The sequence below is a fragment of the Chlamydotis macqueenii genome, chromosome Z (assembly GCF_036417535.1).
Source record: "Chlamydotis macqueenii isolate bChlMac1 chromosome Z, bChlMac1.mat, whole genome shotgun sequence".
NCBI lineage: Eukaryota > Metazoa > Chordata > Aves > Otidiformes > Otididae > Chlamydotis > Chlamydotis macqueenii.
The window spans coordinates 39,407,244-39,432,564 of record NC_141593.1 but is presented as its reverse complement, the minus strand read 5'-3'; the positions used below and the strand labels follow the sequence as shown (position 1 = coordinate 39,432,564).

The window sequence follows — 25,321 nt, the reverse complement described above, 5'->3', positions numbered from 1 at the left end:
CTGACTGACGCTGGCATTGTTCTCTGCTTGCTGCTGTTAAAACCAGCTGTAAGTCTGCCTCGGTTTGTGCCAACTGAATATGGAGAGAGAGTTGTCTGAGTTTCCCAGATGCAAGTACACCCCCTCTCGCCTCTGTATTTACTGTGCATAATCTTGATGTAGTAGTATTAGTGACACTTACGTAGAGTTTCAACAGGAGTAGCACTAAAAAGCAGTCCAGTGGTTCGCATTTTTTCTGTGTATATATGAACTAGTTTACCTAGCTCAAGAAACAATGGTATATTTTCTTGTGTGTGTGTACAGTAATTATTTGTAGGATTACTGCACAACATTTGTTTGAAAATCTCAGATTAAAAGTGGTCCTCAGGAAAAAGAAAGAAAAGCCCAGGACATTAATGTTTTTCTGAAAACGTGATGGTATATACGTGCTTGAATGTGTTTTTGAAAATGTAATTTAGATAATTTGTGTTAGCTACGAAAGCAGTTGTGACAGGAGTTGTTGCTGATTCTTGCTTACACTGGTTCAAATCTGAAATGTTTCCAATAGTTTCTGTAATTGCAGATTTGAGTTAAATTTGAAAACAGATTTTATCAGTAGAAAAATGTTTTATCCGCTTGGGCTTGTCAGTTATTAATTGTGAGGACTTAATGAGTATGTAAATTGTTGCTAGTCACTATGTCCAAGAGAAGAAGTTTGGATTTGGTTTTATGTTCGGGTTAGCGCTCAAATCCTACAGCTCGTTTTGAACTGTTTCAAAACTGCAGTAGGTATCTTGCACTACTTCCTTGGGAATCTTAAAGATTTATCTGAACCAAGGTCTGAATCCCAAAATTTTGACACCTGCTGAAAACCTTTGAAAATTTGGCAGTAAAGTAACATTTGGAAAACAAGTCAAAACATGACATTCTGGGTCTATTTAATTTTTAAACCTAGTAGTAAAGTAACTTTGCAATCCAGTGTGCTGGACCTCTCTTTATTTTCATGGCCTGTGTTTTACTTGTTTATCTTAAAAGCAGAATTAGGTAAAGCCTGAAAAACAAGCTGAATTTGCTGAAGTAATGTTATACAGTTGTAATTAAGCAGTTAAACATTTGTAAATTAATTTTATAGTTAAAGAAGTGGAAGCTATTGTTCACGATTAAAAAATGTACAGGCAATTATATGCTAAAAAAGTATTTTAGCAGAAGTGAATGTAATGGAGTAGCATGTTTAGGCAGATTATCTTGAGCAATTTCAGGGCAGAATATCTAGTCTCCCAACAAGACAAACCCAGTTACTTGGAGGTGGATTGCTAAAGCAGTTGGAAATGGCATGGTGGTTAGCTGATCTGTAAAGAGGTTTCTGAAAGTCATCAGTAGAATTTGCCCAGCTGTGCAAAATAAGAGTGTTGTCCAGATAGTAAAGCGATTTCTGTTTCCGAGAGCCTCAACAGCAAAAATGACAGATTTCTAGAGCACATGTCAAGAAAGTGCTCAGTAGCTACACAATTTCAGGACCTGTGTGTAAAAATTTCAGCTCAGTTGCTACATTTACTATCAGCAGGAGGTGTGAAAGTGCCTAATTTACAATCTGTTGCAAATGTAATATGGCACACACTCAAGAGTAAATAATGAGTTTGGTGTTTTGGATTAGCTCTTTGCAACCCACTGTTCAGTTTTTGGACACTGATGTCATCTTCTGGCTCAGCTTTGCTAGTCATGGCAGTATTTGAAGAGTGTAACAGCCTATGCAGTCATTAGCTAGCAAAGTTGTAATGCTTAAAATGATCTGACCTCATAAAAATGTTACCTAAGAAAGAAAGTAGCCAAAAGTCCCCTAGAAATCTTGAGGATATAGGAGTATGAAACTTTCAAAAGAGAGGATAAAAGAGTTTATATATATATATTTTTTATAACCAATCTGATAATATATAGTGTATTTTATTTTATATCTAAAATGAAGAAACTACATCTAATGAAAAAGATAAGGGGAGAATGAATAACTGAAATCTGAAGTAGAAATTTCCGTTTTTCTCTTTTCACCTCTGTCGTCAGAGAGAAGATAGGGCAATTGAAGTGGTAGCTCCTATGGAGCTTGTTTATCCATGAGAAGGAGTGAGAACATTCCTCTGTCACTTCCAGTGGCAGATATTTTTGGTTTTAGTTGTTCTTCCTTCTCAGATCAGGAGCACAGGGAATAAAAGAGGCTTAGAAATCACTGTGATGTTAGTAATTCTCAATTTCATTTTGCTTTTGAAAAAAAAAAATCTATACCTGTAATTTTTATCAAGTCCAAAATGTCTGTAATGCCATTATGTCTGAAGTGACATAATGTGCCTGGTAAATTGCCCGTTATTATGTGCCTGGTAAATTGGCTGGTGTACCAGACTCAGGCAAAGCACCGGAGATACTTTGGTCATTAAAACTTCCGTGATGGTGAATGAATGCTGCAACATACTACAAGTGTACGTCCCCTTCTAGGCAATATGGAGCTGTAAGATTTTTTTAGCAGTTCCTCAGAAATTGCTTACCATCTTCCTGGAGAAGTTTGCCTGCAGAGCTACCCTTTGCTTGCTCCCTTTCTTACTTCTTAGTGATGGATTGCTTCTTAACAGTTTTGTTGCAGATCATTAAAGGACGGTTTAGTAATGAGAGGTCAGTGAGGATTGTGTAATATCATAATTATAGTGTGTAACTTGTAACCACTGTTTTCATTTGAGGGTTTGTGTTGTGTTGCAAATGTTTGATCAGCTCAGTGAGAGCATTACTGGGGTGATTATAGAGTCCAGTTTACAACTTATCCCGTTTAGACAGAGAGATGCCAGGATTGTTGGAATGAATTATGTCAGGAGTATAGTAAAATTTAATGATAGTGTACAGTATGGTACATTGGCACTATACTAATGTCATATTATGGACTAGGACTCTCTGAGTGTGTGCTTATTTGCAATGAAATGGCTCTGTGTAAATTAGTCTGAAATTTTAATGGATTTCTGAGAAACTGAGGTTTCACCCTTTTACTGTGAAAGAACAAAGAAGCTGTTAAACACTCTTATTTCGCCCTTTGTGCCTGCATAGTTGTGTATATATTCATGTTGCAAGTGGAGGCATAGTGAGGGAGGTACAGCTCTAACAGGCTTTGTGAGGCTCTGGCTGCCTTATGGTGAATGGCTATAGCACATCCTGTCTTACAGCTGCAGCATCCTTACTCTTTAGGTGTTACAATACACATCTTTAGTTTATGCACTTAACTTCAATCTACCAGAAACCGTGGGGATTACTGAAAGTTACTGTGGCATTGTGTTTGTGTAGCTGAGACTTGGGGACGAAATAGAAATGTCATAGTATGTTGTAACAAAATGTAAAACATTCTAAATTAGAAATGTTTAATATAAATTGTGGCATGGTTTTTAGGCAGTTTGTATTTATGAACAATTGCAGTTCCATCTGCATTTTAATATGATGATATAAATACAAGAAAATTGCATGGTAGAATGGGCAGGGAACTGTTTAGCTATCAGTTAAATTATTACAGTTTTGGATCAAGGGCCATTCCAAATCTGTTCTGAGATTTTCCACATCTAATTATTGGAAACGAATTTACTAAATATGCCGCCCAGGTAGGTCCCAGCTTTTAAAAATAACTGCTGTAGAAAAATTGAACTTGCTTCATGCATGAGATTGAAAATTTAGCTTTCGTCCATATTTTTCGTATTACATGGTTTGATCCAGAAGCTGAAGATGGTGCTTAAGGAAAGTAATATTATCAGATTTATTTTAGTATCTTTTCCATTCTAAGTCTGCTGATAAGGTTTTCTTTTCCCCACTTTGTCATGTGACCTGACCTCAAACTAAGCTAGGCAGGGAGTGCTTTTAGCAATAAAAATAAATAACAGTATAACAAAACAGTAAGGTAGTTCTTCACTGCACTTTGCCTTCATTGTCTGTCCATCTGTTAAAATTAGTTCAGTCTTCACAGAAGAGCCACCACCATTGGCAGGCATTTGTCAGCAAGCAAATGACTTATTTCCTAAACTTTCTGCTGTTTAATCCAGTTTTTCATTATCTAGGTCTGAAATCCTCTTGCAGAGTTTTTCTGAGAGAATTTTCAGACTTGATAGCAGTTAGTAGTTAGTAAGTTCAGTCTTAGTTCAGTAATGGAGCAACAGTAGCTTGTGGTAACAACAGAATTTTGAGGGTATTTGTCTCCTGTACTCCATTCCCTAGATGGTACCTGCTCTTCACAGGAGAGGGATATGTAAATAAATAAGCTAACAAAACAAAGAGAAAATGAAGTCTGTCTTTTCCTGTAACATCCTTATGTATCCACAGTTTGGAATGGCTTCCTTGACCCTGCAGGCAATTGAAAAACACACTGTGCTGTTTGTCTTTTTTTATTCTTCCATTTTCTATGAGGTCATGAATTGTCCAGGAGAAGACAACAGGCCAGTCTTCAGATGACCAAGATTTTGGGATGCTCTGTGGACATTCTTGCCCTGTACAAAGGCTACAGAAGAGATAAAGCAGCATTAGTATTTTATGCCTTTTTGGTTGATGAAGCTTTTCCTCAGAGATCTGGCTAATGTGTCATTCTGAACACTGACACTGCTTTACAGAAGAAAAAGATTGCTGGTTTAGTTCTTCTTATGACTGGAAAGATGAAATGGATACTTGAGATAAAGTGACCTTTTTCCCCAAGTTTGTTAAGCTAACTGCTATTGTTTCCATAGTTAACCACTGTAGTAATTCAGTAAAATATTACTTAGAGTAAATTACTAAAACCTAGCTTAATTTAAATGTACTAAAACAGCTAAGGAAAGCACATACTTCATAATAGTGTAACATCAGCTCATTGATGGAAAGGAAGTGTTGTGCAAATCCTAACCACCATTAATGTAGTCCTACAGTGCCAGAGAGCAGAGTCTGGAAAGTGTGAGCCTTTTATCTTAATAATAGTGCTGAATTACAAGAATTTCTTCAGCAATTATGTTTCCCTCTTGAAGTAGATTGTGTAGGATCAGGTATCTCTGGTTACCTTTGGGAATCCCATCATTTTCCTATTACTGCAAAAATAAATTGAAAAAAATATTTTTCCTTAAGTCTTTCCTTCCTCATCTTGGCAATATCAGGATGTGAAGGTCACGTGGCTTCGTTAGATAGTCTCACATGTCCAGTGTAGGTTTTAAAAACACATGGCAATTCACGTTTTTCATATATGGTGTGTTTAGGCAGAATAAATTTTGTATCTTCACCTTATCTGCTGGAAGATGTGTAATTCTTCTGTGTTTTGTTTAAAGGGAGTGATAAGAATATATAATTTTGCCTCAGAATTATCCTCTTTCCCATTCTGGAGACATATTGCTCTAAAACAGTTATCTTAAACAGTACATTTAAATAACACATTATAGCAAAATTAAAAACTTCCTCAGAGCAGAGAAGAACCAAAACTGAACAACAAATAAAAGGAAAAAATAAATACTATTAGGAAGATAAAAGGCAGTGTCTTTGGTTCGATAGGGGATGCTTCCTAGGTCTTGCAGCAAAATAAATTTTAGTTTTTCCTTCCAAAAGACAGTTTGTAAATTAAGAAACAGAATCTGGACAATTTGGCTGTAGAAAGCTATGCTAGATCTATGAAACTTGTTACTTGAAGGAAAACTTTCTTCAAATAATCATAGGGGCATTTCTCTAAGTTGAAGTAATAGTTTAGACAAAGCGTATTTTTTTACTTGGAGTCTGTAAAGATGTGTGAGTGCATGTTTGTGTGTGGGCATCTGGGTAACACGGTATGGTGTGCCATTTAACACTCCTGTGACTTGTGATACAGACACATCAGGTTTTGTACTCTCTCAGTAACCTCGATAGAAATACTTATAGAAGACTTGTTACCATTTGAAGGTAGCAATTAATTTTTTCCTACAGGACTGAATCTGTCTCAGATATAGTAATAATCTAGCAGTAATTCCTGTTGATTGAACACTAACATGATTAGGCTTTCACCATTGGAAATTATTGACCAGTGTGTCGTGACAATTTTCTGTAACTGCATTTTGGGTTACTTAGGACCTTTGTAAAGTGTTTTGAGAGGTTTGGGTTAAAATACTATGTTAAAAATACAAATAGCTAATAGTCAGTATTTGTTTTTTAGAGATACGATTTCACAAAGATTTTTATCATATTAAGTGTGGACTTATCAATTCTTCTATCAGAGTGTTCTTGTAAATTACTCTGCTTAGAATGACTGTGAACAAAGTTAGAATGAATGTCCAAAACCTAGCCTTCTTCATGGAGGAAGAAAAGACAGACTTTAACAGTTGAAGTTACTGAAGATCACTCCAAGTTCAGTTTACTTCCTCTGCCTCTTTGTCCTTCTGGTAGAGAGGTTTGTGGATGCTTCATTTCTCTTTTTCTCCATGTTTTTCTCTTTTCTCTTTTGTTTTGAAAATCTGATTTGTTCTGTAGAGGTTGATTGCCAGAAGTGTTTGCCGAAGAAGTTATTTCAGTTCGTGGAAGTAGTATGTTAGATATGGGGTTTTGAAAGGGAAGGGATGAATAGTGATAAAGGTGATAATTCAGGTCATTACATGGAATTAAATATTCCATCAAGGTAACAGCAATGTTAATGTTTATATATTTATGTTGCTTTTATTTGTTAGGCAACAGCTTAACAGTGATAGCCAGACTACCCAAAGTTTATCTATAAAGAAAACAGGAAAGATGGACAGTAAGTAAAAAAATTATCACACCCTTTTGTTGCCCCATACTATGATTTGGCTTAGCAGAATGAGTCTATGTAAGCTTTGGGCTTCTTAGATCTATTTACTTTTAAACAGTATCTGCACTGTGCTGCTGTAATTGCACTGTCCCATAGCTTTCCCTTCCCTACATAAACAATGCATATGTTCCATCTCATAGGAGACCGTCTCATGTTTCGTGAAGGGAAACTATATTTTTATATACTTAATTTTCTAACTCGGCTAACTTTATTTGCAGTGGGTGCATTAGTTACCAGAGAGGAAGATAATTTTTTACTCTTCTGCCTAACATCAGAAAAATCTTATTTTATTCCTATCAAAACCTTTTCTTTATAAGAAGAGGATCAGAAACTTCAAGATAGAGTAGTAGGGTAGTTGTAACAAAGTATGGAGATCTGGATTCTGTATTTAAATTGTATTCCTAATCTTCCGTGTCTTCTCCTTTGGCATGACTCACGTATTGTGCAAGAGAATCTGCTAGGGTGACAAGAAATTGTTTCATGTGTTTCTCTTGCTGTGTTATTAAAAGAGCTGTTTTTTCAAGGAGGACTGTAGTGTTAATATGACCTTTAAAATAAGTTTCAGAAGCTTTTTCTAGTACCTATGTAGAAATTTTGCTGTAATCCTTGATAAAAGCTTGCTTGAATGTTCTGGTTCACCACCTATAGTGGTGACTTAGTGTTTATTTTCCATGTCTGGTGCCACTTAAAAGTAAATAAAACAGCAAGAAAATTCAGGACTCTGATTGTAGTGTACAAATAAAGTTCTTATTTATTCAGCTACTTTCTAAGTTTTCTTAGGAAAAAAAAACCTCCAAAACCAAACCTCATACGTATAGACATTCGTTATTCCAGTGTCTAGGTATATGAAAGTATTACAATTAGCATTTAATGATGCATTTTAAATGAATTAAATTTCCAGCTTAAGTCACAAGTTAACTTGTTTAATCCTTATAATTTCATTTTTCTGCCCATAAGCCATGGGTTATTATCCTAGGCTTTTTACAGACAAAGAGCAGTAACAAAAAAAAAGCTTTCTTAATGTGTACTTGATTTTTTTAGATTCTATTATGTGTCTGTGGAATTATTTTTCAAAGACCTTATGCTAGTTTTTTTCTTTCCACAAGTTAGAACGTGAAACAGGAAAGGGTGACAAATTCTGAGTTAGGTATTTGATACCCTATTAACCTCTGTCAGCAACTGAAGGATGATTAGCATTGCACCAAGTCTTGTTTCAGCGATTTCTAGCACAATATCAATTTAAATACAATTCTTTGGTATAGCACACCATGAAACCTCCTCGCTGTTTACCCTAGTCCATTCTGTGCTCTGGAGTTGCTCAACAGAAACAACATCCTCTTACAAACTATGTTTTGTGGGCTGCTGTGTAAAAACACTTTTCTACCTTGAACTGATTCTCCGTCAGCAGTTGCTGCTTTCTGACATGTTAAGGAACACATCCCCCAGCTGTCTGGTTTTCAGGACAGTGACACAGACTGGTATTACTCTCCTTTGAAGTTATACCTCCTTCAGATATCTGCAGGTTTGCAGAAGTCTCCAAAGCAGTATATCTTGCTGTACAGCCCTCTAAGGCAAGGTGTTTGTGTGAGCCACGCTTGTAGATTACAAGTCACCGAGGTTTGAATCTGTAAAAGACTCAAGTTATTGAGCTAGCACAAATAACCGTTTCTAGTCTTAAGCTATATTAACAATTTTTTTTCCCCTCCAAAATAGACAAATCCATGGATGTGATAATGTCTTTGTAACCACTTCCCTTCAGCTCTTGAACTGCTTGGATCTGATCACATGCCATTGCTTTCAATTTTACAGTCAATGTAAATTATACTCTCCAAACCAAACTAATATCTCACTGTGCTTGATCCTTTAATTAGCAACATCCAAGCACTACAGCCACAGAATTTTTCTTACTGGTTTGGAAAAACCTTTTACAAAACAGAAGATGCTGCCTCCCATGTAAGAGAATTCTTTAAATGGGCACCTTAAAATCAGCTAGTCCACGGAGACCGCCGATAGGAAGCAACCTTGCCTGCTGCATCTCAGACATATTGCTTTCTCCTGTGGATTTAAGATTCCAGATAAATTTATTCTGGAATAGACTGTGGATTTCTGCCTGAGCTCCCTCATATAAATAATTCTGATAAATTGGAGACCTAATTCATGAAAATTACAAAGACTATATCAAAAGGAATATAAAAATATAAACCTTTTTCCATGCTTGCTACACTGATTGTAACCATTGCTATAAGGCTCCAAATGGTTGATGCACATGTAGAGAGAATACAAGACCAGATCCATTGACTAGCTGAATTAGTCCCTAAAAAGCATCACAGCTTTTAAAAAATCTTGAAGACAAGTAGAACACTGACATGATGAAGCCTAGAGATTAAGAAAATATACTTACTTTAATGGATTGTGGCCAAAAGACTGTTGCCTGCAAGACCGACATAGATCTATAACGCTATTCAAGCTCAGAATTAGTTTTTAACACTATTGGTGATTTTCTGTGGGCAATGAAGAAGGAGAAATGGTAGCTGGTTTTGTATCTCCTCAGACCCAGATTTTCTGGTTTCAGAATTCAATACTGTTCCCAAAAATTCCGGTTTTCTTATTTTGAGATCATTTTTTAGCTACTGGCAGAAATCAGTGGAGAAGCTCTTAAATTTAGGAGAGATGTGATTTGCTAAAAACAATTGAATCAGTGTTTGTAAGATTTCTGGCAAATAATGTGGAAGTGGTTACAAGTATTCTTATATTCCCAGAAGGCCTTGAGAAATGCTGATTTCTGGTGGAAATGTTTCATTGTGGAACATTACAGCTGAGCTAGTATTTACATGTTAGTGATCAGTTTGAATTTGGTGGTACTTGCAGAATCCTTCAGTTTTGTCTGTCAGTTTGGGATTTTTTTGTTGTTGTTATTTTAGTGCATTGATAACAATTATTGGTGTCCCAAAAGAGTAAACTCTAAGAAGGCACAGTTTTCTCAGGGGCAATAAGTTTGACTTTTTTCTTTTCGTCCCCTCAAATAATTTCGACTTTTGGGTAAAATAAAAGGGTTAGTAAAGACTAAAGGTACTCGATAGTGTTTATAGTTGCATAAACCAGATTAATGATTAGTCCTTAGATTTTTTTTTTTTTTTTTTAATGTTTGAGTGCTAATGTCAAAAGTTATGTTCCAAATTTACTGTTTATATTAGTGGAAGGAAACTAAAGCCAGTAATTAGCAGTAGTGACACCACATGTCATGCATGATTAATTCTTCTTCTGCCTTAAGTTCATGCTTTTCCATCTCCAAGGTTTCACTAGGATTACTGTTCACTTGTACCGGGGCAAATGAGAGAAAAGTTAAGCAAATAGACAAGGTCTTGCATTTTCACCTTTGTCTCCACCACCAGAAATTGAAAGCCAGCAAAAAATGTTGCCCGACAAAGACTTGTAAGGAAAGAGAAATTGTTGTCTTCAGGGAAGTATAATAGCTCTGGTAACAAGAAGAATGACTGAGGATTAATAAATATTTGAAATCGATGCGAAGGAGCATTACTTTTTTAAGAGATGCAGCACTGATATGAAGAGCTGTATGTTAATAAGATGCAAGGTGTCGTGAGTCTGTTCAAGCAAACCCCAGGGAAGCAGAAGCAGTGTTCTCTGAGGAAATGCTGGGTTTTTTTTAAAAACATGAATCATTTTTTCAATTGATGCAACTTCTTGGCATATATCATAGTTTGTTTTGTAAGTTTTGTCACATGGAGCAAAGTCATATTAATTGTGTGGCAGAACATACAAAATTGATAAATAGAACTGTACAAGATCTTGGACAACTTTGCAGTAATAAGTGTAGGTGGGTAACTGAATAAAGTAACTGCCTTGTAAGATTTTCTCTTCTACCAGTGTAGAATATTTGAGCACCTGTTAGGGAGTGTTTAGGGAACTGTTGAAGAAATACTTCAGTTGTGACAGATTGCAGATGAAAGCTTTTGAATAGTAAGTTAGCCTTTTAGTTCTGTTAGCATTTTGATACTGGCTGGCCATAATTTCAGAGCTCAAGTACAAACAAAAATATCAATATCTGAATATGTTCTTTTACCAGTTTGTCAAAAGCTGTGGGAACAGGGTGTCATTCTTTTGGAAGTACACAAGGGCAATAGAATACAGAACTGAGCTTGATAAGGTCTAAGATAATGTAAATAAAAAACAAATTACCCTCTTTCACAAAAACATTGACTTGTGTTTAGTAGAGTACCATTTCTTGGTTTTTGCTGTGAGAAGGTAGGGACCCTTCATGATTTGTCCAGATGTTTTAGGGATGCGTGGACATGATCTGGAATAAAATACCCTTTAACAGAACTTTGAAGATTTGGGTTCTAATAACAGAGAACGTATGTTCTCCTTATCTCTAAGACACACATTTTTCATATTAAATTTGTAAGTGTTTGTTTAGTCTTGAGTAAATAACAGTTGCAGGTATAATATTTTTATAAATATTTAATAAGTAATGAGCAGTAGCATTATTCTCCTGTCTGAAAAAGGAGGTGCGGATCGTATGTATATACCTAATTAGAAATACTTCTGCTATATTTCTTTGGAAGTTCTGACTCCATAGGCTTTAACTAAATTTTAAATAATTAGGAGAGTGATTAATTTATTAGGGATTATTTCCTATTAGCAACTCTACATTTTAGACACTTTTTAAGAATCTCCATAGTTTATAGTACAATTTTAAACTGGAGACAATTTCTAGTAATCTTTCTTTTCTTTTTTTAGTAGTAACTTCTGTTATGTTTGTCCTAACATTAAGAAATCTTTTAATCAATCTTTCTGAAAGGCAGATTCCTTCTCTCCTTTCCATTCTCTCAGGTACAAGCAGAGTCTAAATCTGTGAAGCTGGTTAACTAGTCATCATTTTAAAAGCATGTTTTATATACTGTTAAGATTGTACCTGAAAAAAAAAATAAAAAATGAAAGCTTTATTTAAAATTAGTTTAATTACATACAAACTTTAAAGTGAATACTTCATCCATTTCATCTAAACAGTACTGGATTGGATAAGCATAGCCTGAAATAAGAGCCCGTATGTACATTTATTAATCCACTTTATGTAATAATATTAGAACATATTTAAAACTACTTGTCTTTGGACATGCTGTATCATCACTTCATAATTTACTCAGTACTCTTACTTATTCTTGTTCGATCACTGTTTACTTTAAGGTCTTCCCTAATCAATGGACATTACTATTTCCTTCCTAAACCATCACTGGGTTTGTTCACATGAATACAGATTTTGGTAAAATATCCATCTTTGAATATTTTGGGATTTTTCTGTCTTTTCTGTCTTTGTGTTGTCCAAGTTGTCCTGGGGTCAGTTGCTGATGAGTAGTTTAGTTGGTAGAATGGATGGTAGGTATTGTGTTTAACGGTGTCTTTTAGCATGAAAGGTATGCCGATTAATGTTGCGATCTATATAGTTTCCGTTAAGAAGTTAAGGTCTTTTTCTGTTTTTCCTCATTTATGGAACGCCAATTGTCTCCTTTTTCCATATTCACAACCTTCTTCGTGGTATGTGGTTTTTCAGGTTGTGTATACAAGTTGGTGATACAGTCAATATGAAACATTGTTCTTGTTAATCATGTTCACTTTATATAAGTTGTCTGCAAACATAGAAAATGAAGTAAATTTTACTGTTTTGTTTGTTTTGAATTAGGCTCATGCACAGTTAGTTCGAGAAGTCGATGTAGAGAAGGTGTCAACTTTTGAGCACCCGTATGTAGATGCAATAAGGAGCTTATGGAATGACCCTGGAATTCAGGAGTGTTACGATAGACGACGGGAGTATCAGTTATCAGATTCAACTAAATAGTAAGTACATGGTGGCTGCTAACAACTATGTATCACTTTCCATTTCTAACAAAGTAACTTACTTTTTAGCCTCTTATACTGTATAATATATACACATCTGTGTACGTGTACCTGATTATACACTTACTAAATTGAATTTGGAGGATACTTCAAAGAGTGGAGGATTAGGATTATATCTGTGTTTGTTGTCGACCATATCTCTCATAAGCATAAATGTCAATATGTCTTATAAGCATATATGTAAATGTTTTTAAGCGTGTGTCAGTGTCATATGTGTTCTTCATTCATCCTTTGCATGAGCCTCTCATCTTCTCAGTAATTTTCCTCTGTGCTTTTATAGTCATAGTATTTTCAGTCTGTTGCCTGTATTGCTTTTTTGCACCTGTTGCTGTTATTATGCGTTGTCTTCCTAAGTCTCTTCCTCTGTATTTTCTGTTTCTTTTATTGTTTCTAAATTCTGATTCTGATTTCTAATATATCCTCTATATTTCTGTACTACCACTTGCTCTCATCTTTTGACCTGCTTTATCGTTGTTAGCTACACTTTTTGTTTTTATACCCACTGCTAGTACCCTGGAAGAATACTTCAAATGTGTGTTTACTGGAAGAGGTGAAGGTAGGGTCTAAGACAGAACATTTCCTGCATTATGGGAGTTGATTTGAACCTCTTGGAAGCTCAGCAAATATATTCAGTTCTTTCCCTTGCCATTGCATGCTCTAAAGTTTGGATTAGGTATTCATGTTGTTTTTAAAAGTGTGGTGGTTTAGCCCAATTTCTAGACTTCTCTGTGGAAAAGTCAAGAGCACGTCAGGTAAATAGTGATTGTTCGCTTCCCATATACATTACAGTGTGACTTACCCACTTACTCAGTGCTAAACCACTTCCACTTAAGATACTGTTCACAGTGTGAGACAGATATAAACCAACACCACACTGTGGATTACCTTAAGTAACAGCTGTGTGAGATGAGATCGTTCAATATGTACTGTACAGGCTGTCAAGACCTTAACCCAAGTGTGAATAGGTTACTAGCCAACAGTCTGACTATATCATGACTTTTCAAATCCTGAAGGAAGGAGAGGCAACAGTCTTACTGTTATCAGTGAGAGAGACAGTTGTCGTAAGTAACATTTCACATTTGTGTGACAAATTGAAGAATTCGTGTTGCAACTAGAATTTGTGGAGATTAATCACCATTTTTCCCCAGTCTGACAGGGCTTTCCCTTCATGATATGAAAATAGGAAGTGTTTAGAACTGGAAAGTATCCTAGAGCCTTGCTGGAAAACTTAGTCTTTCTCTGGCCCTATGAAATTAAAGTATTATGTCATTGTGTACCTCCAACCAAGGACTTTCTGGTTGCTGCCCAGGCACTGAAGATACCTGTTTTGTTTCCCTTCCATGGCTGTGTTTTCTAACACTTCAGATAATTAAATATCATTTTCCCTCAAGTTCCTACCCTTCTGTGTTAGCTATCCCAGTGGGTATTTAATACCCCACTTTGTTACTATCTAACGCACTACTTTATTAGTCGTACATGCCATGGCATTCTCATACATACATAAGAGTCCTTCAGGCTTTTGTTTCTGTACTTACTATCACCTTAAACAACTGAAGTTCCTACAGTTACACAGCTGTGCATTTACCTGTGATCATCTGGGTTGACTTAGCTGCATAGTTAGTACAGAAATGCAGATTCCCGTATTTTACCATATAATAAGAGCTCCAAGGTGTGACTCTGTGGACATCTTCAGAATATCACTGATTGTTAGCAAGGAAGAAGATGGCCTCTTATGATGTCTGGTCATTGAAGGTTCATGTTTCCCCTTCTGTGAAACCGTTGCATGAATTGTAGTGCTTTAGTCATCTAGTAGTTTTTGTATGACAGTATTCCATCTGAGTTTGAAGTTTTTCATAACTTCAGCTGAGCAATTGATTCTTTCATACTTATCCATTTAAAATAACATTTTGCTTCCATGTTCCACATCTGAAACAGGTTTATTTCAGTGTGATTTACTGTGTGATAAATAGCATATGCTTAGGGGCATGCAGGATGAGCGTATGAATCTCAATTTTTACTACAGCAGTTTACCTTCTTTGCTGATATTGCCTCTAGCAATCAGAACATTCATTCTTTTATTTCATATAGGAAATATTTCATGTAGGAAATTCCTAGGGCATCATGGGTCTGTGTGAGCCTTTCAGAAGGACAAATATTGTCCTAAATTGAGACTTGCTGTGTAGCTGACACCTGTATATAGCAAATTAGGAGTAACTCTCTATGTGATATCCGTGTAACAGTCACTTGTTGGCGGTGAAAAACCATATACTCATAATTTATAAGATAGATAAACACATCATTATTTAATAAACATTTTAATACTTTTCATTAATTCTTTCTTCCCTTCATTTGTAAAAATGTGGTTGCAGGTTGTAAAGCTATATTTGGGGAAAATTCATGTTGCAGAATGGTAGATTCTGCTTTTAGGTATTCACAGTTTACACTGCCTTGCTTGTGTAAGGTTTGCAGTAAGATAAAAACAGCAAATAAAAATGAAAGCCTGAAGATTAAGGTCAGGTACTAGCAGGAGAACCATGCTAACCCTATCTTATGCTTTAGATACACTCCTCAAACACAAAAGGAAGGTCTAAAGAAAGATGGGTCATGAAATCTGCTGCATACCAAAGTACTGCATCCTGTAGAAAAACTGAAATTATGCAACAGATCTAGGGAAATTCGGAAAGGGAAGCAGCATTATATAAAGCAGTATATAGTATGTATTTCCTTCAGGATCCTTTTTTTTTTCATGCAGTACTGAACATATTTTTAATATCTGTATAATTTTTAAACTACATTTCCTATTAAGAAAAGTTTGCACAAGTATTTTTTTTTATTTGATGGCTTGCTTTTTTTAGCCTTTGCTGAGGTTGGCTTTTAGACATATAGGAAATTGAGAGAGACAGCTAAGTGGGATTTGGGTGAGATCAGAATAAAAAGAATACAGTGCAGACTTCTTACCTCACTGCAAAGATCTTAGGTTTACTGTATGTGCTTTAGATTAAGACTAGATAGTTCTGGAAACTGGTAAATGTGCCTCAACTTTTCACTAGTGATGAAGAGGCTTAGAAATGCAAACCTCTACAGAAATTCTGAGAACAGCCGTTTACACTTAGCTTTGTTCATGGCTTGTGTTTGTACACTGAAAACTGATTTAATTTACTGTGCTGTTGCATGTTAGCAAAGAAGACCCTTGTGTCAGTTTTTCTAGCAGCTCTGTGAGGTAGGAAAAATCCTGTTACAGCACCTTTAACATTTTGTATATCTGGAGTTGAAAGACAAACAAGTTGTATGTATTTTCAAAAATGCAAAAAAAAAAAAAGGCCTCTCCCTGTCAAGGCTTGGTTTCCAGCACAGAATCAAGATTAGTGCTAGTTTGGGGTCATCTTATCAGCCAGTTCAGAGTTTTGCAAAAACAAAACTATACACACACACACACCCCCCCAGCCCCCCGCTCAAAACTACATGAAACCCCAACAACAGTATGGAGGGTAGCGAATAGCCAGGCTCCAAAAGGCAGACATATATAAAATCTTACTAAATAGTTTGCCTAATTACCCTTAGTCGTAAACTTTAGTTACAGTTTTATTTTCACTTGCACCACCACTGTACGTGTGTGAGAGAGAGCATTTTGTACAGGGTCATACCTGCGAACTATAACTTCGAGTAAAATACTTTTTTTCTGTGTTAAACCTAAGAGCTTTAGCATTGAAAAGGTGTAAATATTTATGGTTACTGTCATATCTGGAAAAAGTCAGCCATGCAGTATCTGTCTTACATGTGGTTGAATACAGTGAAAGTATTTGCATATGAGGTACTGCTGGTAAGCCTTGCTTTCTTAGCTGTGGTTACAATGAAATCACTCGAGAAACTTTGTTAAACAACAAACTTTGTAGAGTTTCTTGAGGTTTTTCCCTTCCAGTTTACTCTCATTCTCCCCATATAGATAAAGAGACAGTCACATTGTTTACTGGCTGGGTGGTAACAAGTAGTCTTTACTAGTTTTAGACAGACCTTTTTATCAGTGCCAATTGTTACCTCTATGTTGACATGTTTGGTTTTGTTTTAGTGATTTCTCTTGAAGTATTTCTGGTGTGGTGCCAGACAGATCCCTTCTCTTCAGCAGTGTATTTCAGAGACACTGGTCCCTAGGGATTTCTCCTGTACTCCCAAGGTCTCCCAGGCAGACTCCTTTAAGCATAGGACTTATTAGTGTGCTAGTGAGTATTAATTCGGCATTGTGCTACGTCAGTTTTGCCTGCTGAGTTTGAGAAGAGTCATTAGGCAGTACTGATGAATAGAGCAATCTCATTTTTAAGCTTGGAAACAAGTGTTATAGATGGATGAGGGCTGTAGCTTTTCTACCTTTGTTTGCCCATGCCTTAATGCCTTCTCTTGATTAATTAATTAAGGCTGTGCACTAAACTTAGTTTATAGTTACAGAAATTCATCTTATAGAATCATTCCTGAGAAAGTGCTACTTTATCACCTGATTATCTGCAACAAAAATGTGACCTCAAAGATGCAGGAAAATAGTAGCTCAAGTTTATTTGAAGTGCTTGCTCATGTTTTTTATGTTTAAGGTGCTTCAAGACCTCATAAACTGAAAGTAAATTCAAATGAGTTTTTATGATCTGTCTTCATTAGGTGACATGGCTCTGAGACATGAATTAAGGTGAATGTTGACCTACCTGTTCATGGTGACAGGAGTCATATTTAACTTTTTGAAGAAGGTTATTGGTTAAGTCAACTCTGGTCTGTTTATTAAAGTTAGGAGTCTCACTTTGCCTGATTTCTGTATGGGAAAGGCATGTAGGAAAGTACAGACACAGTCGGTCTGCTCCCATAATCCTGCTCCTGGTGTTTATTTTGAAGTGTGGACAAACAATACGTTTGAAACATGCTCTCTTTCAAGGGCATCATTAGCACCTCCGTAGTCCGACAGCTTCCGTGAAGCTGGCTGCAGGCTTAGATCTTGTCATAGGTGATGTAAAGCGCATTAAAAATAAGTGCTTCTCTCACAGCACTGAGTGGGAAACAAAAGGCTTCCTTCGCTTCTGGTCAGTGTGTCTGGTCACAAGGGTGCTGCAGCGGGGGTGGCAGTTTCTCCTGACGTCAAGGGAGGGCCACTGTCAGCAGCTCATTACAGAGGCATCACCTCGGTAATGCACCTTCTGCCTGTCGCTATGGCAACCCTCTGGAAAATTACCTCAGCAGCCACTAAAATTCATTTTTACAAAACTGATTACAGGTATAATTAACTTTTTTAACTTGGTCTGTAGTATAAATTTACTCAGACCTATGTGGCTTGGCTTTTTTTTTTAAGTAATTTTATGCTGTTTTCCCTTTTTTTTTGTTTGTGTAATGCCTAGCTGAGTAGGTACTGTTTGGGTGAGAGGCTATGTAGCTAGAGTGTGTCTCATCAGAGTAAGACGTTTTTTAGCAGGTGGTAAAAGTAAACTCGGAGTGCTATTTAGTTGAGACCTAAATGGCTTGCACAGTTGCTGCTACCTGTACAACTGAATTCCCTGTGGTAATGCTTATGGTTACCCAATTTTGGACTATTCCTCAGAACAGCTGCCAGGGTATTTCCAATATCCGTATCATTATTACGATTTTGAATTTTTGAAGTTAATAAACTGAGGAAACATCTGGTTTGGGCAATTATTGGCAACGCTCTTTTTGTGGAAGTTCATGTTTATGACAAGTCTTGTGGTATGCTTGCAAGAGTGCATGTATAGCCATTTCTAGCATACGCTGAAGAGTTAGTTGCATTGCAAAGGCTGATTGCAGTATTTGTGCATAACTGTTGAGTTAGACACACATCCTAAAATACCCTGTGCATATCTCTTACATGCTTAAATTTTTTTTTGTATGTGTACAGGATTTGTTTGCCCAGATAAGCAACGTATTTGTGAGTACTTTGTTTAGGGCTGCATTAGATAAGTGCTTTAAAGCCATGCTGAATCATTTTTTTTTAGTAAACAAATATACAAAAAGTCAGTAAAAATCTTTGTTTTCTTTCACTCCTCGCTCATCTGAATTCAGAGACTTGAGACATTTCACATAGCTCTGGCTTCTTAAGTCCTCTTCTGGTTTCAGATGAGCCAGTGGAGGAAATAACTCCACCCTTTCTTTCCTGCTGGAGCTTATGGACTTCCCACACCGCAGGCTGTGTCCATCAAATAAAATAGCTTAATTTGAACAATTTCAATAGTGTTTCTTCACTGCTCCAAATAATTTTGACAGAAATGTGTTATCAAGCCATTGCACAAGTGAAAGAGTTGGTAGCTGGGGGAGGGCAGAGGTGGAGCTAGCTAGGGTGGGGCTTGACCACAGTTGAATGTAGAAAATAATTGACATTAGCTGGCATGTTTTGATGTTTTTATATGAAGTTGCTGCTTGCTAAATTAATTTAGCCTTCAGTTCTGGATTCCGCTGGTGAGCAGAGAATTTCTTTAAACCCCAGCTTTCATATGGCGAAAAAAAAAGTTCAATTTCCAACCGTTTTGGTATGAGGAAGATTTGAAAATATGTCTTTATTGTGGCAGTGAATTAAGCTATGATAAACCAAATAAATGAAATTCTGAATTTTCATTGTTACAGGAAGAGCTGTAATAGTAATATGTGAAAATTGTGTGTGCTGATAGTATGTCTTTAAATATTAATGGTATTCTGGCTGTCTTTCCTTTTTACGTAAATAGTCATAGAATCATAAAACTGTTTGAGTTGAAAGGGACCTTTAAAGGTTATCTAGTCTGACGCCCTGCAAGGAGCAGGAACGTCTCCAATCAGATCAGGTTGCTCAGAGCCCCATCCAACCTGGCCTTGAATGTTTCCAGGGATGGGGCATCCACCACCTCTCTGGGCAACCTGTTCCAGTGTTCCACCACCCTCACTGTAAAAAATTATTTTCCTGATGTCTAACCTAAATCTGTCTCCTTCTAGTTTAAAACCATTACCCCTCGTCCTGTCACAACAGGTCCTGCTAAAGAGTTTCTCCCCATCTGTAAGCCCCCTTTAGATACTGGAAGGCCGCTATAATGTCTCCTCAGAGCCTTCCCTTATCCAGGCTGAACAGCCCCAACTCTCTCAGCCTGTCCTTATGGGAGGGGTGCTCCAGCCCTCTGATCATCTTTGTGGCCCTCCTCTGGACTTGCTTCAACAGGTCCCTGTCCTTCCTATGTTGGAGGCTCCAGAGCTGGATGCAGTACTCCAGGTGGGGTCACCTGTATTCATTTAGGTATTCCCTCTCAGAATTTTGAAATACTCAAGAAATCAGTTATTCAGAGAAATCAGACTGTCACCCCACCCCACCCCTCCTAATGCAATGCAGAAGTCTGTTCTTGTGCTTCAAGAAGAGGGAATGTCTTGGTTTTAGCCTGTGTAGTACTATGGACATAGAAGTAAAGTGTTATACAATTAATACAAAAGTAATGATGATGTATTAGGCGTAAGTGTGTTGATTTGGTCCCACTGGCATTTTAGGAAGATTGTAGCCCACTGAAGAGAGACTATTGATTTCTGCAATATGTCAAATATCTTTAGATGTGATATAAAGCAGTGAGTACAATGGAAAAGAAAGACCTTGATGTCAGTCCCAATGATACGTGTTCTTACCCAAAGATAATAGATTTTTTTTTTTATTACTTCTGCTACTTTCTTTCAGAGGTTACATGAATTTTAAGAGGGACTTAAGAAATTTTTAATGATTTTGGAGTATCTTGAAGGGAACTTTGTGTTGCTGCTGCAGGCAAAGCTTTCAGTCTGATTTTCAGAAACTTATTTAACCCCCTTGAAGCTGATAGCAGAATGTGAAGTTACATATCCTCATAATGTAACAGGACGTGTAACTCATCTGCAGAACTGTTAGTCAGTAGCAGAAAATATCTACTCCTTTACTTGAGAGCATCAATGCATAATCTTCATTAAAATCTGAATTCCAGCACAACTAATTCTTCAGCTGAAATGTTTCTGAAAAAAAAAAAAAGACAAAACTTAAGAGATTTTTTTTTTTCTTACTTAAAAAGAATTTCATTGACTATTTGCTGTACGCTCGGAGCGTGAAAATAGCAATAGTAAAAGATTTTAAAATGAGATTGTGCAAAGAAGAACTAGAACATTTTCATTTAAATAAATGGTTACAATAGTATTTTTGTTTATTAAATTAGAAGGAAAAGTGGTAGGGGCTAAATGTCATTCAAAACCAAAAAATGCAAGATATATTCTAAATTACTTTTGTTGGACTTTAGATTTTGATTATGATTTGTCAGTATCACAAAGATTTTCTTTTTAAAGGACTTTGTACATGCTATTTGATATTTTTTTTCTGAGAGATGCTCTTACTGGTTTTTGACACTGCTTCCTTGATTCTGGATTTGAATTTATAATTTAAAATACTTCTTAGAGAACCCAAAATTCTTTGATCTGTTTAGTGAAAAAATTTCGGAGATAGAAAATAGGGCTTCGTAAGGATGCATAAGGACTCTTCTGTGGACTGTATAGGCTCTGTAAGGTGCTGTGGGTGAAATGGGAAGATTGCTGTTTAGTAATTGAATGAGCAGAACTTGAGAAGAACTGAATGAGGATGAGGAAAAAATAAGGGTAAATTAAAACTTCTGGAACTTAAGGATATCAATGATTTGTGTTAGGACAAAAAAAACCCAAAACCTAATTTACCCATTTAATGGCTTCCAGCTATGCAAATGGGACTTAACTATTTAATGATATCCCTTTACATTATTGCCTTTCTAAAATCAGCCAGTTGTAATTACAGCGTTATCTTAGTAACATGTCCACTGTTCTGATGGTGCAGAGGTGTGGTAACGAGGCTTACATTGGAGACCACAGCTGAAGCTTGCCAAAGGAAAGCAACAAGGCGATTGTTTAAATGGGCTACCTGCCAGTTTATTAAGTTAAAATTTTCCCTCTATCATGAATACCACTGTAGCATGTAATGGTCCACAGTGCTTGTTTGTACCCTTCCAAAGTACAGTCATAAAACAAAACCTAGTTCCATGTCTCTGTCAGCCTCTTGTTATGGTGGTTATGAATTTACCTGCTTTTTGTGTAAAATACCTGAAGGCAGATGAAGTGCTCAGACTTTCAAGCCTTTTTCTTATTGGCAGAAAGTAATCACTGTTCCCAGAAAATATTTTCAGACTAGTAGCTTCTGAATTATCTGAGATATACGGTCCAATACATCTTTCTAACTGTGTGTAGCTTTCTCACATTCAATGTTTACTATCAGACTAATCTTTCATGAGTAAAATCATAGTGAGGGAAATAATGTTTTGGCTCCCACCCAGACCTAACAAATTAATTCCTCTGTATTTTTTCTGTAAGGTAGAAATCAAACTGCTTTGTTTCTGTCATTGTTCAGGATAACTTGCTCTCACTATTTCATTAAGAAATCATTCAGAGCATCTAGAAGAAGTCTAATTATTTCATGTGTGGGTTTATTTCAAAAGAGCACCTTCACTCATAACTGCAAGGAAAAGAACATGTTCATAGCTTAGTGACACATCATCATCATTCGATAAATTGCAAGACCATTGCTCTCCTCCCCTAGAATGATTGAGGGCATCTGTAGGTTAATTTCTCTTCTGAGTGGCTAAATGTAGGTCTGTCTTGTGCTGGGAAGTAACCAAATGCCCAAGAACTTCATTTCTTGCAGCAGTATTTTTCCCAGACGTCTGCCATGGGGAGACCCCAAGCTGCCTGGTGCAGTGATTTTGTGAGATGTCCAGCTCCTGGACCAAACAGGCTATCACAAACACTTTGGTACACTTCTTTTTTGAAGCATCTCTCTTACAAGAATTAATTAAAACCTTCACTACACTGGTGCTTTATGGTTGAAACTCACCATTAAGCAGTAGCAGAAGGCTTTTGTGTTGTAGTTACTGAACTTTTACAAGCAATTTTTTAGCAATTTCAGGTTATTCGCTAGCCAGCTGGGGTGTATTTCGGGTATTGCAGACTTATTATCTTAATAAGATGTTTCAGTCTGAATGCAGGACTTTCAGCTGCCAGAGGTACCACTAAATAGTCAGTGCTACCTTCTAATAACAAGATCCAGAGAGTTTTTTAATTTGTCAGTGGGTGGGTTTTTCTTTTTTTTTTTTTTTTTTTTTTTTTTTTTTTTTTAATTTAATCTCCAAACAGTACCATTTGTCCTCCTATCATTTTGTAACGAGAATGATCTTTTTCTCTAGCAGGTCAGTGTTCCTTGGGAGGTTCATGTTTATCTGTCCATGTATCTGTGTAGGCACTGCAGAATGAATATCAATAGATATGTTACATAGTCAAATAAAACTGTGTAAATTGATATTTCTCATACCTATTGTAATATTATTTGTCTCTACATTGCCTAGAATTATGTAACTGAATAAGCTGACTCTTTGGAGAATTTACATGTGAAAGGCAGCAAACTTTCATGAAAAATACCAGAATAATTATGCTACCCTTTTGTAGAATTTACCTGAAGCTGTGAAAGTGTACAGGAAGGGAGGATGGAACACGTTTTTATACTTTGTCCCCTCTTTTATACCGATAATGCTCTTTTTTCTGTTGTACTTCTTCCTACCCCACAGCCCGTTTCCAATCCCAAGTCTTCCTTTCTCTTTTCCTCAGTGGGATGATGGTGTCACTGTCTTGCATTCCTGTTGTTTCTCCCTGTCTGTAGCTATCTTAACGACCTGGACCGCATAGCAGATTCCACCTATCTGCCAACTCAACAGGATGTGCTCAGAGTTCGAGTCCCAACAACAGGGATTATTGAATATCCATTCGACTTACAAAGCGTCATCTTCAGGTAGAAAAAGAGTTTCAACACCCATTTGCTTTGTTTCTTTTGTTTCCTTTTACCTTACTAGTACCATAGGATATTGGTTAAAAGTGTATAAAAAGCAATTATTCTATGTTTTTAAAACTTGAGCTTGGTCATTACATTTTCATGTGCTTGTCCACGTATAATAAGGAGCTGATGTTAAAAATGTCAAAAGGATGAAAGACAATTAGCTTTGTCTTTTTCTGAAGGTAGTTATTACTGATAGAAAATATTTTCAATAATATGTATCAAAGTTTCACTATGAATAATAATGTGAAAATACAATCATTTGTCCTCATAATTAATGTAAATTATGGAATACAAAGTCATCACTTGTGTCGTTGGTTTTTAGAGAGAAATCACTCTCCATTAGGAGAAATCACCTTACTTGAGTGCAAGTATAGTTGTTTAAAAAATAACCGTGCAGTTGCAAGTTAGACACCTGTGTTCAGTTACACTGGGACATGGGATGTAGTATGAATAGATTATGATAAAATCTGAGTTTTAGTTTTGGCTGTTACAAATTCTAGTTGATACTGTATTGTATTCTAATTGCGCTCTTAAAAATGGCAAAGCTTTAATAAGTTGTGAATTCTTACTCTGATAATTTGGGGGGAAAAAGGCAGACCACCAAGTCTATTCTGTTCACATCTGTTTCTGCTGAATACACAGGGCATGTGTTGCCAAATCATGGCTCATGAGACCTTCTGTATCAGAAATCTGAGAGTTTTGAGACCCATAATAATTTAAATATAGAAAACACATGAGACTTAAAAGCAAATATAAGTAACTGACTACTTACAGCAGATTCTATTAAATATCAGCAGGAAAAGTAATGAAGAAAAACAAACAAAACTGTATTTTCAACTGAATTTTTGAAATTTGTCATTGTGTGTGTGCTTGTATGTTTATCTGTTAGGATATTAATGGAGTTGATATCGATGTTAATTTTGCAGAATGGTGGATGTAGGAGGCCAGCGATCGGAAAGAAGAAAATGGATACATTGCTTTGAAAATGTCACATCAATCATGTTCCTAGTAGCTCTTAGTGAATATGATCAAGTGCTTGTGGAGTCAGACAATGAGGTAAGCAAGCATTAGCAAAAAGCACCAATTCCAAAGAAAAAATAACTTCACTTGTCCAGTCCCACGTGTTTTCCAAATGCCTCTAACGGCAGTCATACACAACTGCACCCACTGGAGTGAGAAGCACTACAGGGATCAAGAGGGGAGGGGGGATCAGTCTTCAGATACAGCAAAACTGGTCTGCTCCATGGAGGATTCAAAGAAACCTATGTTTTTAGTGTTGAAGAGGAATACAGCCAGGAATGTCTGGTTCTTTTTCTGTTTGCGTTATTCTTTTGTAGCCACAAAGTCAACACAGAAGTATTAAGCATTTTAATTATACAAGTCAAAACAAAATATATTGGAAATCACAGAGAAAAATTAGTTATGCTAATTTTAAAATGCTATTCTAAGTATCCAAAATAAACTTCCAAACTTCCTGATGCTAGCTATTTATCACTATGTTCTCATACTGTCTTTCTCATAGAGAGAAATTCTCGTAGGAAGTGTCTAACAGGGAGAGGTTTACTAGAGTCTGGTTCTCTTCTAAGTGTATCCTGTTCTAGTTAGGTGACAAACCTAACATCTGACAATCTGGTTTGTTAGATAACTTCAGTGTACAGACCATGACTTAGAGCATCCCTACTGTAGAATACAGAGCACTATCTTCCTAGACTGAATAATATGAAGTATACAATCTTGCTCTGTGTTCTCGTAAGCTAAAAGGGTTCATGTGTTGTGAACTGAATATGACATCTGACTGA

At 36.4% G+C, this 25,321-nt stretch overlaps 1 protein-coding gene across 1 annotated transcript in view; it reads left to right on the top strand.

Moving 5' to 3' along the window:
- Positions 1 to 25,321, top strand: part of GNAQ (G protein subunit alpha q) — a 130,262-nt gene that overhangs the window by 80,367 nt on the left and 24,574 nt on the right. Inside the window, exons 3-5 of the mRNA XM_086769921.1 lie at positions 12,453 to 12,607; positions 23,349 to 23,477; positions 24,449 to 24,578. Coding sequence (XP_086626047.1) covers positions 12,453 to 12,607; positions 23,349 to 23,477; positions 24,449 to 24,578 — 414 coding nt within the window. The remainder of the gene's footprint in view (positions 1 to 12,452; positions 12,608 to 23,348; positions 23,478 to 24,448; positions 24,579 to 25,321) is intronic.